Source organism: Diadema setosum, chromosome 18 (genome assembly GCF_964275005.1).
Source record: "Diadema setosum chromosome 18, eeDiaSeto1, whole genome shotgun sequence".
In the NCBI taxonomy this organism is placed as follows: Eukaryota; Metazoa; Echinodermata; class Echinoidea; order Diadematoida; family Diadematidae; genus Diadema; species Diadema setosum.
Genome location: NC_092702.1, coordinates 8044632 through 8059547, shown reverse-complemented (window position 1 = coordinate 8059547; position 14916 = coordinate 8044632). Strand labels below are relative to the sequence as shown.

The 14916-nt window shown below is 38.0% G+C and overlaps 1 protein-coding gene across 1 annotated transcript in view; it reads right to left on the bottom strand.

Annotated features, from left to right (window-relative positions):
* LOC140241964 (prominin-1-A-like) overlaps positions 1-14916 on the bottom strand; it is a 104319-nt gene that overhangs the window by 75615 nt on the left and 13788 nt on the right. Inside the window, exons 4-5 of the mRNA XM_072321710.1 lie at positions 2943-3063; positions 2120-2186 (exon numbers count right to left, since the gene is read on the bottom strand). Coding sequence (XP_072177811.1) covers positions 2120-2186; positions 2943-3063 — 188 coding nt within the window. The remainder of the gene's footprint in view (positions 1-2119; positions 2187-2942; positions 3064-14916) is intronic.

Below are 14916 nucleotides of genomic sequence, written 5' to 3'. Positions count from 1 at the left end.
ACCCCACCACCCCCCCCCCCCCCGAAAAAAAAAATAGCAAAAACTGCTAATTTCACACAGTACTGAGAAAAAACAAAAAACAAATGTGAGGTCTGCAATACACAATTTGCATCAAAATGAAATTTATTTATTTCTTCTCACTATACGGTACAAGCAGAAACTATCATGCAAGAAATTTTTCACACCCGGGGCACAGTAACATGAATTTCGTGTGTTTTCAATTTTGCTGAATCAAAACACTGAATAGTGTTACATGAAACAAGCAAAAATATTTGCGTGCATGTATTTTCGCACTAGTTTCAGGCTGTACGAAAGGCACGACAATTTCCACTTTTACGGTATTGGGATGTACTGTTGTAAAGGAGGGGTGTTCACTAAAAGAGTCATCTACTCAAGAGATTCCAGTCATTTTAAACGCTTACCAGTCTCTCCCCGTTTTAATTTATTTCTGGCCGTGAGACTATAGCAGTTTGACGAGATTTCTGTGGTCATAAGCCACAGACACTGTTTTACTGGCACTGCTGATATCACTGTTCAACTCAAACATTTTTTTTCACCAACATCTGGCACAGCACTGACAAGCCTGACATGACTCACCAATGTTCAGTGGGGTTTTTTCATTACGGTACCTCCAAAGCATCCAAGAAAAGCATCCTATATGTAGCTACATTGTAAGCCCTATCATCATAACGTACACTACTAGAGGTGTAGCTACACGAAAATGGATCAGACCCTCAAATATGTCCTGACAACATTTCCTGTGCAATAAAAAACACATTTTTTTCAAAATCAGACCATCCCATAGACTTTTGGTGTATGCTTTTTGCTCCCCCCCCCCAACTTCTCATTTTCTTGTCTCTCAATTCTAGTCCATCATCAATCTTCTCCTTGTTTTTTTTTTCCGAGGCTGAGCGTGTCCGCAGGGGGTATGACAAAACGAGAACTGAGTGAAACATCCAAGCAGGTGGATAAGAGCTTTCAAATGTGGTTGAGAGCATGATTACTTTAGAGGAAGTAGCTATAGAAACATGATCACAAGAGTCCCATAACACAGTGTGCATTGGTGCGACTCATCTACATGGTTTGTTGTCTTCTGTTGTATCAAGACTGTGTTACAGGAGTGAGATGGAAAAAGTTAATCCGGACTTTAAAAAAAATCCCAAATTATTATGGTTTTCACATTTCACACACTAACTCTGAAATACAGGTTTCTTCCTTTTTGGTATCAAAAGCCGACTGCAGACACATGCTATATCAATCATAGAGAAGATAAGTGCATGTAACCACGGTCACATGCACATCCATTCTTGTTGAAAAACTACGCATCAATGTGTGGGCTTTAAATACAATGTCTGCTACATGCACCTTCGTACGTTCAACAAACAAAACAAAGGCATTTAATACTATTTCCTCTAGTTCTTATTCATGGCCAGCAAACTTTTGATATATTGTAAAGTATGAGTGACAGATTGATATCACAAGCTTTAATAGTAGATGCTTTGGGGGACAGCTTGTGATTTGCTTTTCCTTTCCTATCCATTAGCAGCACTCTACGGAATGTCTTCCAAAAGCAGATGTCATTGGACAATACAAGCAGACACACACAAAATGAAAAGCTGGAAAAATGCAATACAACAAGTGCAAACACATAAAAAATGGACCAACTGACAATTCGTGACAAGCACAGACTTTGCACCAGGAATGAGCATTATGGCTAAGTGCTGTGTATGTTCATTACAAATCTTAAAAACAAAAGCCATGTTATGTAACAGGTTATTACCGCCACACGCGCACTTATTCTTTCAATTCATCGATTTCCCTTTTGTCTCACAGTGATGACAAGTCTTGCCATGTTGGGACTTTTTCTTTGCAGAAAGAGATCATTCCTGTTTTCTCTCACGCAAATGTGAGGCCTTCCATTTTTCCTATTCAGTGTGAAATCAGAGGAAATTCATAAAGCTCTCCTTTGCTGTTTGTAAAACAGAATGACTCAATCTCAACATGATATCGTATTTCAGGCTAGCATATAGTTCATCCAATGCTGGTGCTAGTGCATTTAGCTTGTCTCGTTTCATGAACGGGATCAAAGAATATATTTTTTTTCACCCTTCGTACTCACTGTTCAAATTGTCTCGCAACAAGCCGTCAACGAAGACATACTCTGTGGCTACCATGTAGTCAATTTGCTGTTGGCGGCAAACAGATCAAAAGACAAGAGAATAGACAAAGTTACGAAAATATATCAAAACCAACAATTTCATACACCACAGGGCTTATCAGTAAAACATATTTTAGTCTTTTTTTTAAGTACATTCTGTAGAATATTTGATTCATGTTGGATATGGAATGCTTTCATACAATATGGATTATATATCAATTTGAAGGTTAGAAAACCATTGCTTGGTTTATAAATATTGCTGCTGTGCCACAGCGCATGTGGACAAAAAAAAAGTAAAGATAGCTCTTGATGCTGTAATTATCACAAGCAACTGTAATTCATACACTGTTGAAGTCAAATATATATATATATATATATTGTGTAAGGATTTTTGTATTTTATAACTTACTTCTTCTACTGCGCCTTGAGCACGTTAACTATGTGGAACTGGCGCATTATAAGTACCCTGTATTATTATTATTATTATTATCCTATTACAGTCAAACCTGTTCTAGAAACTACCTGTTTAGAAAGACCACCTGTTCATAACATTTACTGCAATTCATTTTCCTTCAGAGCATTTAGCATGCCAATGATCTTGTTCATATCTGTTCATCTGTTAATAAAGACCACTACATTGACATGTTTCCATATGCATTAATCTTCTCTGCCCACAATCAAAGAAGACAAAATTTGGACATTCTCTATGTAATCTCACCCTTGTTAATAAATAGACAAGCAAACATTGTCACATAATGTTCCCATCAATTTTTTTTTCTCTCACATTGTTTGCTCCGTTGAAATATGCCGCAAGGTTTTCCAGTGAAGTGTCTGCTGTGACTTTGAACTCATTCACCGACGTCTTGATGAACTCGTTGGACACATTTGTAAAGGCCATGCCAGCACTGTCATACAAAGAAAAGAAAGCATGAGCAAAAGAGAAAATATGACATACATGTATGATACAATTTGTTCAACATTCTTCAGGGCATTTTGTGGCACTAATTTTCCCAGCTGTTTTCACACTTAAAACACATACATCAAGCAACACAGAGCACTCACATCATATATTTTCAGCAATTGGATGTGATAATTTGGATCAGAAAACTTTCAATTGTAGATTAATACAGAAAGTACAAAAACTTCAGACTTTACAAAAATCATCTTTAAAAAAAAAACATGCTGAAATCATATTCAACTGACATGGGAAGCAGGAAAGGATTGAAACAATGTGAATATGAGTTTGGTCACAAAATGAGCTAACCCCGTTGTTGTTAGAGATATTTGCCATCACAGCTGCTAAGAAAAGAAAAAAAGGTAAGATAATATGGGATATTTTCAATCATAACTTTAAGAATATCCCTTGTTATATAACAAGTGAAATATCATTGGAAAGGTTTTTTTTTTCTCCATCTGTTATGGATTTCCTCTAAAATATCTAAAAGTGGCACTTAAAACATTTTGCGATCAAACTCTTCATATTTTTCCTTCATGAAACAAATTGATGTGAACGTATCATGTACTACTTACAGTAGGTTCTACTTTACAGAAACGATGACTATATTTTGTGTGATTGCACAGGTTTTTTTTTCTGCAGTTGTTCATGTTATTATCATTACTATTACTATTATCATCATCACTATCCTTATCATTTTCTGACCCCTTCAAATGCATTTTAAAGGAGTTTAATACCAAGTTCACTCATTATACCATCAGTGTTGATCAATCACATTTTTTTCTTTTTTTTTTTCTTTTTTTTTTTGGGGGGGGATTAATAATCAACATTTCCACAGAGTCTAATACAGTTGCCTGACACACACTGAAAAACAGGTAGACCATTGGCCTCAAAGTGGATGGCTTGTCTGCGTGTTCTGTCGGTCTGAAAGCATTAAGAGATCGCCATCCCGCTAATTGGGAGGGATTAATTGCATTTGCAAGCTGTCAGTCAAATTAAACCCTAAATATACCGAGGTGATCCCCTAGTCTGACACCCCTGGTTAGCTAGCGAGATGGTCCCTTGATCCTTCCACTGACATCGTGCCAATATGATACTATCCTGGAATCCAGGCACAGATCATGGTTAACAATATATTTAAGCATAATAGATAAGTATACTGAGAAATATGGGTCATTCCATCGGGTTGGGGCAAAAATTGTGACATCAGAGTCCAAAAATAGAAGTGTGATAAATGAATTGTTTTGTTTATTCCAAGTTTTGTGGGACAATTCTTCAAGTAAATCCACTCAAGGCTTCATAATACTGTCCTTCATATTTGAGTAAACTGAGAAACAAGATTTGACAAAATACCACCATTACATGGACATCATTTATCATCCTTGCTAAGACTATACTTGCTTACCTTCAAAATAAAAGGAGTTGATCTCAATCACTCCTAAGAAACTTTTTACTAACAAAATTGTTAATCACTTTGTTCCACATTTTTCAACATGGTGCAAGTATTTTGACAGATAGAGCATCAATAAATGGAACATGAGACTCCTTGTGTATAGCAGTACCATGTTCTGTGTTGTTCTTTTTTCTCACCAAGCAAAGAAATTCAATTTATGATGGAATGTAGAACTAGGTATTGAAGAGAAATCATGCCTAATCAGAATGCAATAATTTTCATTGGAAATACTTGACCACTTTTTCTGGCCTGACCTTCCATTTTTTATGTTACCACCATTACACGGACATCATGTCTCTGTAACAGAGGTATAATTGGGAGCGTTATAACTAAATGTCCATCAAGGGTCATTACATACCAAATTTCACTTTTTGCCACAGGAGCAATTAATACTACTACTGTTGTACTAGCAGAAAAACACCTTGAATGTCAAATTCTTTGGGTGGAAATAAAAGGACTAAATATTAAAGTTGAAACGAGAATGTAAGAAATTATTTACAAGTGATTTTCAAAATCATACTAATCCTGTTCAAGTTTCCACTTCAGTTTGTCTTTTGAATCATGTCTTTTTCTGTGTAAATACAAAAAGACTGTTAAATCTTATAATTTCTAAATCTTTGATTACTTTAAAATGTCCATATCTCTTTTAAGACATTACCTTAAAATGTGCATGCATCTGTTACATGGACATAATGTCCCCGAAATGGTGGTACAATGGCACAGAACTAACAGTCTGATAATGGTATAAAACTTGTGATACTTGAAATGATATCAAATGTACACATGTGTATGGCAAGTTGCATCCTGGTGAAAAAAAAATGGATGAATGCATGGCAAAATGTTTATTTTTTGGCACAACGTGTGCATCCCCCCTTTTTTTCTATAAAACTGCAAACATTTAGATTTTATGACTTTGTCCGAGCAGTAGATGTGTACAACTCCGTACTTTATTCTCATTCACATAACTTTTTCTTGACCTGGTAAATGAAGGAGAGTAAGAACACATAATGTTTGAGTACTCAATGATTGGTGTTTGACAAAAATAACTTATTCAACTTATCATTTTGATTTGTATTACTGTTACATGGATATCATGTCCCTGTAATAGTCATATCGAATGGTATTACATTACTGAATTTTGATAGTTGTCCAGTATCAACCACCTGATGCAAACTCAATATAAACTCAAGCAAAGGTATACATCACATCCAGGCAAGCTTCTAAAATGTGTAGCAATGAACAGGTAATAGTTTGTCTTCCATACACAATTATAACTCTGAGACCTTTGATGCATTACCGAAGAGATGTACGAAAAAATGTACTAGTTTATTTCTCCTAAACTACAAGTATGTCAAGACATGGCATTACGACAGCACATGGTCGATACGTTCCAAAAATACTGTAGCTTGTTGAATTTGATTACTTTAATTTTCCTCACTTACATGGACACACAATAGAATTGAATATTCATTGCAGTATAATGATGTCATCCCTGAACTTATTAGTGGATAAAACATTAAATGTGAACATGCAAAAAATACTTGGTAAGCACAAATAGTTGTTAAAATGAATACATATATTTAAAATCTATATATATTGCATTAAAAATTAACATTGAAAATAATCTCACATGCTTTTGCTTTTTCATACTATAACAAATACCCACTCCAAACAAATAGAAGATAAATTTCAAGGATAGTGAACTGAAAAAAAAAAATAGTAATATGTGCTGACAGGTTGATCAACATTCTTCACGAAGAAGTTGTGACTCCATCAACTTTCAGCACTCATCATTCTTCATTTGTTGTTTTTTTATCACTAAAATTGTATTTCATATCAATTAATTTGTTTGGAGAGGGTGTAGTTTGGGGAAGGTTACCAAAATTATTGACCGATAAATCTAGCTCTTGTTCGGTGGCTTCATGCAAAATGTACTATCGGCAATAAAGTCAGATCCACTCCTGACCGCAAAGTTAACGAGAGGCTACCAAGCAAGAGGAACATTGATTGGTCTACCAGAATTATAGCTTAAAATGAATTGGACTGTGGTCATGCATCATTATGCACAAAGTAATACTTTTATCCTGACACAAATCCCACAACCAGAACTGATGTTTCACAGGACATAGAGAGACTACCTGATCTAGTGCCAGGAGACTACCTGATCGTAGTCGGCTTCTGAGGATTCAGTCCATACTAACTTAACATATTTTGGTGGAAAAAATATGCCTAATTGCAAATGAAACATGTTGGCTAACAATCAAAACCTGTCTGTACAGAATTCTAGTAATAAAGATATCACTTTCTTTGAGGCCTTTATAGCAACTCTGGAATAAAACGGGCAATGTCTCACTTACAGTTTTCACTTACACGAAAAGCGGTATGTGGGACTGTTATAAGAGATTCTGGACTGTTGGGGATAATTTTTTTAACTTAAAAACACTTTCTCCATTATAATATGTTGACACATTTTTATGATAGGTTAAATTTATGTCATGAAACAAGTACCCAATATATATCGCCTCATTTATGTCACTTTGAAAAGGAGAACTTCTTGGAAATCCAATCCACCATTACAGGGACATTGCTGGAAGATCAGCCACTGCAGGGCTTCAGAAGGCACAATATCAGATTGATTTATGTGCACATGGTTTTCAGCTTACCTCCCATCCTCCTGATACAGCAAGGTCTCTTCTCCAGTCTCTCTTTTTTTTTGTGCATGCCATGAAATGTGATCCACCGTTACAAAATCAGCCAGGACATCGCTCAAAACACCAGTGACCCTCCATTAGTTTACATAACATAGACCTATGTTTTCAAAGCTGATCTTTTGATGAAAAGTTGCCTACCACCTGCCCTTTATTTCTGACACATAACCATGGAAAGGATAATTTATGAATGCAAGTAATCTACCACAATACCACCGTTACCAAAAAAGTTCAACTAGGACATCGCATGTAACGGTGGTATGCCTGTGGTTGAGGAATGATTTATGACCTGAAGTCACTTTTCATTTGCTATCCTATTACTGTTTTGCTGATAAACAAATGTTGCTTTATCAATTGTGACCATCTGATTCTGACTTTGTTTATCTGTCAATCAGATATTTTCAACTGAAAACAACCTTTTTAGATGTCACACTTGGTACCCAAAAAAAGAGCATGGACATCATCACTAAAAGACACACCGGCACCAACTCTTGTGATTCAACATTTTTATTTCTTCGTCAAGTAATCACCAACACAATTACCTTCCCACAAAACCACATTGCAACATCAAATACCTAATGAAATTTTCAGGATAAAGCGAGCAATTCCTTAGGAACACAAAAAAGTGCTGTTGCCCCAACCCCGTGGAATGACCCATATGTAATGAATATAAACACATCAAGCATTTACTCTACCACTTGTGTAAATATACTCATTGATTAATTCATGTTCTCATTACTTAGTATTGGATGTTTGGCTCATTATTCACAGAAAGCCAATAGCAAAACAAAAGAAGAATCAAAATTGACAGCATCGACAAAAACAAAAAACAGAAACCACCATAGCTGACATAATCAGAGGTTCTTTTCCTATATCACTATGAAAAAAAAAATTGTTTCTGACCAAATCTCCATCACTACCATCCCCCCCCCCCTTTCAAAAAAGAAATACCCTCTCCAACAATACCACCAAAAAAAAAAAAAAAAGACACGGCCAACAATTTGATTTTTTTTTTTAGAATCTATCCTCACCCCCACACACCATAGACTATAAGCCATGTGTGATAACCTGCCCTTGTGACAATACAATTCTGTATAGACTCTCAATTGAGTGCCATTTGTACTGTACCTTTTTACATACACAGCATTCCACTCTATATGAAGTTCATTCTAAGACAGCACAGTTTTTCCCCCGGCCAAAGACTAATGGTCGATAATTTACTTCATTATGACCAATTTGTCCCAGACTGGGTCACCTCTACTACAGTTATTTTCTCCTTTTTTTAACTTCTTGAGCACCTACAAATTTCTCATCCCTACAGGTGACAGTATCAGCCTCTTTCACTTTATCAAGCATGTATTTTGTTTGATTGTACATATAAATGTAGATACACACAGATGTGATAAGGGTCAAAGGTCAAGAATTCTGTCAGCTGGTAGTGAAGAGCATAAAAATAAAATGGTACTTAGTAGTCTCATCCCCATGCCACAGTAGAGTGACGGACACAACTAACAAATATGCATTTATCCCGAAGTGACTGGTTGTAGAGACTGAACCTTCATCCGATACAGGGTTAGCAAGCTTTCTAGAACAGCATTACAATATTCTGAGAGTTGAAAAGACTTATTTCTAGCAGAAAAGGAGCATATTTACCTTTCCTGCACGTGTAATAATACAATTTTGGAAAAGTCATGTCCACAAGTATACTAGCACTGTACTCATGAAAATTAGCTGAGTTGATAACATAGTATTAACAAAAGCAAGAGATCCAGTAATATACCTGTCTTTATATCATCTTCAATTACACAATTGTACAAGTTCAAGGGAAGGGGTAAATTACTGAATTATGAACAGAAAGGACTGCTTTTGATCTTTAGATATTAACTAATGGAATAGTTGTGATGCAATGACATCATCAGAATGCCTATCATTTATATAGTTGCCATTATATTCCACATACTGAGAATCTTGCTATAGGATTGGTCAAGAGCTGATCACGTGATAAAGCGTAATTTTGCCCATCACATCACCTGAGAAGAAAAGTTCGTTACATGCTATGTTGATAGTCCCTTTTGTTTCGCTGATCTCTTCAGTCCATACAGTCCTAACGCGAAATGAGTACGCGCGAAATAAAAGTGCGTTGCACTGTGGACTATTATTTAACTAGGTCACTTGATAGTCACTTGCGCACAGCAAATTCTTTGTTTTGTCATAAGTATGCGCACACGTCTTAGTAATCTACATAGCCTAAGCCCTATAAAGGATACCTAAAGACAGCTAAAACAGTTTCAGATGTGGAATAAAATAGGAATTTCTAGGATCCTAGATGTGGAATATAAAGCAAATAATCAACTTTTAGTTTCAGGCAATGAGACAAACTATCACTTCCTTGGCGATCTGAATGTGTACGCTATCATTCCTCAGCTGCGCTTCGGAAAGATAGCTACATCCAGATCGCCTCGGAAGTGATAGTTTGTCCCATCACCTTCACCAACGTTGATTATTTGCTTACTGGCATTGCAACATTAAAATTTGTGATTCTGGCCCTTTGTTGTGTCAAATCTGATGAAACTTTCTTCATTCTACTTGTTTGACTTTGTAATTTTGGCATATAGCAAAACAACATGTTAGCTTACATCCAGGTAAACAAAAACATTTGATTCTTCATAGGGAGAAGGTCTCTTGTGACAAGTTTGCAAAGGACTCTGGAGACAATAGGTGAGTTGAGGACCAAAAGGGCGTTAGTACCGTTAACATGTCTGGAGTTAACTCCCATCTTGTTCTGAGCTGACAAATCAAATAGGTCATGGTATGACAAAGAAATGCTATTAAAAATTGTTTCTGACCATCATGATACCATTAACTCTCTCCAGGTAGTCTTCAGCAATGCACTTTCATTTTTATGGCATCAAAACTACAATATAGCACCAACTCAGATCATACATGTACTATACAATGTAAGCCTTTCAAGGATATTTCATACAGTTGTACAGTAGCTCAATCTCCTGGCAAGATTTTACATAGCAACACTGAACTACATTGCAAAAGGTAAGTCTCTTTTCCTAGTAGCACTTGAACTTCCTCCACTGGCAAGCCATAAATCTGAATGACATGTCTGGTATGCCAGCCCTAATCGCCGCTAATGAGGGGACTTAATTTGATTTGTCTCCCAACAATCCCGTTTGATTGGCAACCTCGCGTTTTCCCTAACCACCGCTGGCTCCTGGACCCTACCGACCGAGCTGCGAGGCGCGAAAGAAAGGACCGCGAGTTCTTTGAACCCCTTTCCTCTGACCTGGAAAGGAAGGGCCCTAAGAAGCGGTTACGAAGGGCAAGACATAGTCTACCAACGCAGACAAGAATCCCCATCGCTGAGTTACCTAGCTACCTACACAAGAGCTCACTCCCTATTTCCATAGCATCATGTACAGTGCAATGTGCACCATCTCTGCTGAAATGATTAGTTTCTTGTACCTCCATTAAAAAGCATGGAAAGTGTAAGGAGGCCACAGCCACATGTGGGTATGGACTGTCCCTACATGGGAACTGTACGTGTAGGTGAAAATCCTTTTGTTGCCCTCTGTGCTGTTTTTTCATTAAAAAAGGAAGGAAGTGTTCAATATCCCGGATTGGTTACAATGAGCTCGGCAAATTGTAGAACCAATGTTCGGCTGGGAGGAAAAAGTGCCACAAGTTCCTCTTCAAATGACAGGTTATGTTGAGGATTAAGGTCTACTGTAGCCTTAAAGAAGGAAAAAATTGCCCCTGTTCTGCTCTCATTCCATTCATTACATTCAAACACAAGAAGGCTTCGACAAAAAGTTTAAGGAAAACTTGACACCAACCCTTTTCTCTTTCAGTACAGAAAGAAAAAAAAAAGTCTACTAAATGAACTCAAACTTCACTTTCCTGGTTTCAGCATTCGCTTTCGGATGGCGCTATGCTGATGGACTTTGAATCACAAAGCTGTAATTCTAGCCGTCTCACTCCTCCCGGCACTTCCCCCGGCCAGTGTTTTGCGGTACGAAAGGAGGAAGATGGCCTCTCCTCTTACAACTTGTTATGCTTTCTCACCATGGATCATTCGGACGGGAATTACTGACAGCATATGGAACATGACCAAGTGACACAAACACGTCTTTTCAATGCCACGCCGCTCCAGGGGTCAATGCGCACTTTGTGGTCAAGTTGGCTCAGACCAGATTTTGATCAAAGGGAAAGAATTGGTGATACGACATTTTGTAGCTGAAACGAGGCAAACCTTTATTCTATTTCATGATTAAGGTGCAAACCACTGTAAGGGCAGCTATCAACAGAGCACTATGGTTGCTCAGTGGTGAAAATGATTAGTATTCATTGAATTCACATATTTTTCCCAATTTTCAAAGACTCTGGTATCCTAGTATATCTTCACTTTAAATGAAAGAGTAGACTTCATTTCTGAAGTTTAGGAATCACTACACTGTGACCACAAATTAAATGTTTTCCTATCCAGTAAAAAGGAATAGGTTGTCGTTTTCCAGGCTTCACACAATAACTCTGACACAAAATGATATTCTCCTCTACAATTTACCACACAACCATGAAGCAAATACTGACGTGAATTTAACGTTCACATCTTCACTTGAGTTAAAATTGGGTAGTTACTAACCAAGTCACCGTTGAAGGTTTTGCCTGACGACGACCAAAAATATCAATATCTTTTTCATCTTTAACATTGTGGAAAATTGCAAATATCTATCAGAAATGTTCTGAACTCTCGAGGAAAAGCACCCTTGTTCATGTCCCCCTGTTCAACCACTGTGATCTGGAGTAGGAGTGTAATTTCTGTGACATCTCTAAGCCTGTCTCGTCGCAAAGTGGCAAAATATTTTCGACTCGGCTCACGGCACAGACCCTTATTGGATAATCCCGCCTTCCCCGCGAAATTCCACTTGTCACCTCCGTGACTTCTCGCCGTGATCAACCTCCGAGAGTAGATGCTCCGATAGAGGGGATTAGATCTCCAAAGGATCAAAAAAACTCTCACTTTCCGTGTATGACAGATCTAACCATCGTCTGCTGACTTCCTACTCTCCCCTCCCCTCCCCTCCTCCACAAAAAGGAAAAGAAAATGTGAGCTGTAATGGTCACAGTATTGAACGAGCAGTAATGACAGTGAATATGACACCCAAAACTGAATCAAAAGGGGGGGGGGGATTCTTGGCTTGATGAGAACAGTATGTGCAGTATTTACTTGTCGGCACAAGGGGCAGAGTAAATTTTCTCAGGAGGACTCTTTGCTGTTCGAATGAGAGTTGGCGTAAGGGAAAGTTACTGTTTGAAAAGGAATTCATGATCATGACGACTTTTGCTCAAAACCAGAAGAATGTTGCACAGCTTGTATAATACAATCAACTCTGGTCATTTAAAATGTCATCATATCTCTGTATATATCCTGCACATAGGTAAAGACATTAAGATGAAATTTTTATCTTGTCCATCTTGAATGGTCTGCATTTCTTTCTAGGACATTATTTCTAAAAGCTGCTTTGGAACACACTATGTAATAGTATGTTATGAACCAACTACAGTGCTTAAAAACTTCAACATCCTCCAAAAGATAAACAGATGTGGCTCTCCGCACACTTGCTTGGCGAAACCAGATCTTTTCAGCTACTTCCTTGATTCAAAGAGAGCTCACAATTCTATATTTTGTTTCTATTCCATAGAGTGTTATGCCGTCAATGATAGGGTTTCTTACTGATATAATGGCACACAATGCCACCACTACATATCTGCACATCTATGAGGCATTTTTAACCCAGCAAACAGAGGCGCGCCTGTCTCGTAAGTTTTGTTTCTCCCCGTGACATGACGAGACCTTGGGATAAATTACTGCATCAATCAAACATTCCATCAAGTGTGACGGACTACCCTCATATTGTCGTACCTCACACATGCACTTTCACTACCTGGCCTTGTGATCTACGAGAGGCCAAACACAAAGAAGAAGAGAAACAAAAGTACCGACATGCATACTTACTGTCAATCACTTTCTGTCTATTCTCAGCAGATTCTCTGCTAGCAAAAGCTCTCAATATAGCTGGAATTAAAGGGGCAGCCAGGCTGCAAGAGTGCTATTTGTTTTTACCATCAATTATTAGAGTAGGACCATGCAGAAATTCTGGGATCTGGCCCACAGGCCACATCCAAAAGAAAGTTACAACCAAAACACTCTGGTCCCTGGAATATTTGTTACACTACAATTTCTCACAAATGATGGAAGATAAAAGTCTCTAAAATCATTTTGTCAACAGATAACGTTATTATAACAATAGTTTGATAAGACCAGGGGTTTGTCAATTAATTGTACACTTGCAACACCATAAGATGATATTTTCTCTTAAAAATCATCAGGTGTCATATACCTACATCTTTATTTTACTTGTTGCTTTTTTCTTTCTCTTTATTGGTGCATCACCTCTCAATGAAATTTGTTGAAATTTGGGTAGGTGCTGGGACCCCCTGGTACAAACGCCCTCCCCATTATTGGGATGGGCACAAGTGTCGACTTCAGGCCAAAAGAGGCCCCTCGAGGTTAGCTCGTCAACCCACTCGCGATGATCCGTCCCGTTAACATTCACTCCAACCGACACATCTCCCCACCTCCTTCCTGGCAAAACATGATTCCCTTCCCACTCGATAATTCCCAACATCGCGATCAGGGAAGGAAGACCTCGCGAGGCAGCGCAATCGTCATCAATTAAAATCAGCAATTTGGCGCGATCCCCCTCGAGACAGTGATGCTTAATCTGCGGGGCCAATCTCACCCCCCTGGTGATGAGAAAAACAAGCAACTCTTTAGCGACATGAGGAGTATCGGTGATGCCGAGACTGAAAATCAGCATAATTCCATCACCTTCCCCGAGCCAGATTTAAATATTGCAAGACACTTTCACCCTTGCAAGGGCACGAACAGCTCAACAAGGTTTTCAAGACCGAATATTAATCCAGTCCAGTAACCCTTCTCAAGTTACGCTTGGGGTAGATCGTTTTCTCTGATACGAGAGTGGCTCAACCTTTTGAATACGATGTAGGACATTTGCTTCATATTCCTACAAGATCTAATGACTGATACATGCCTGAGACATGATGGTGGAAGATTCCATTTCACAAACTTCACTCCAAATTTACAGCAGAAATCTCTTGATATCTCCTGCTTGTCACATGATCATAAAATCAAGCCTTATGTATACTTTCAATCAACAACATATCTCTATATATTTCATGATAGTGGGGTCCTTGGTGTATGCAAGGGGATGTAAATGCACTTTCTCATAAAGGCAACACCATTCAAATATCAACAATGTCCTCACATGCAATGTCAACATACTCTGCAAGACTGTGTTTGTGCAACATTCAACGGCTTGTTTGAGAAATCATACTTCGTCTGAGTAAGTGTCCCACAAAAATCAAACCTTTTCCAACCCCCCCCCCCCCCCCTTGTCTGAACTATAAACTTTGGAATGGCATAGAACACACAGGCTTACCTTGTGTGCATGAGCTAACCATGGGCTTGTTCTCGGCTCCGGCAAATCATTTGAAGTACATGACCATGCCATTAATTAATGTGGAGTGATTAAGAATCATTGCAGAGACT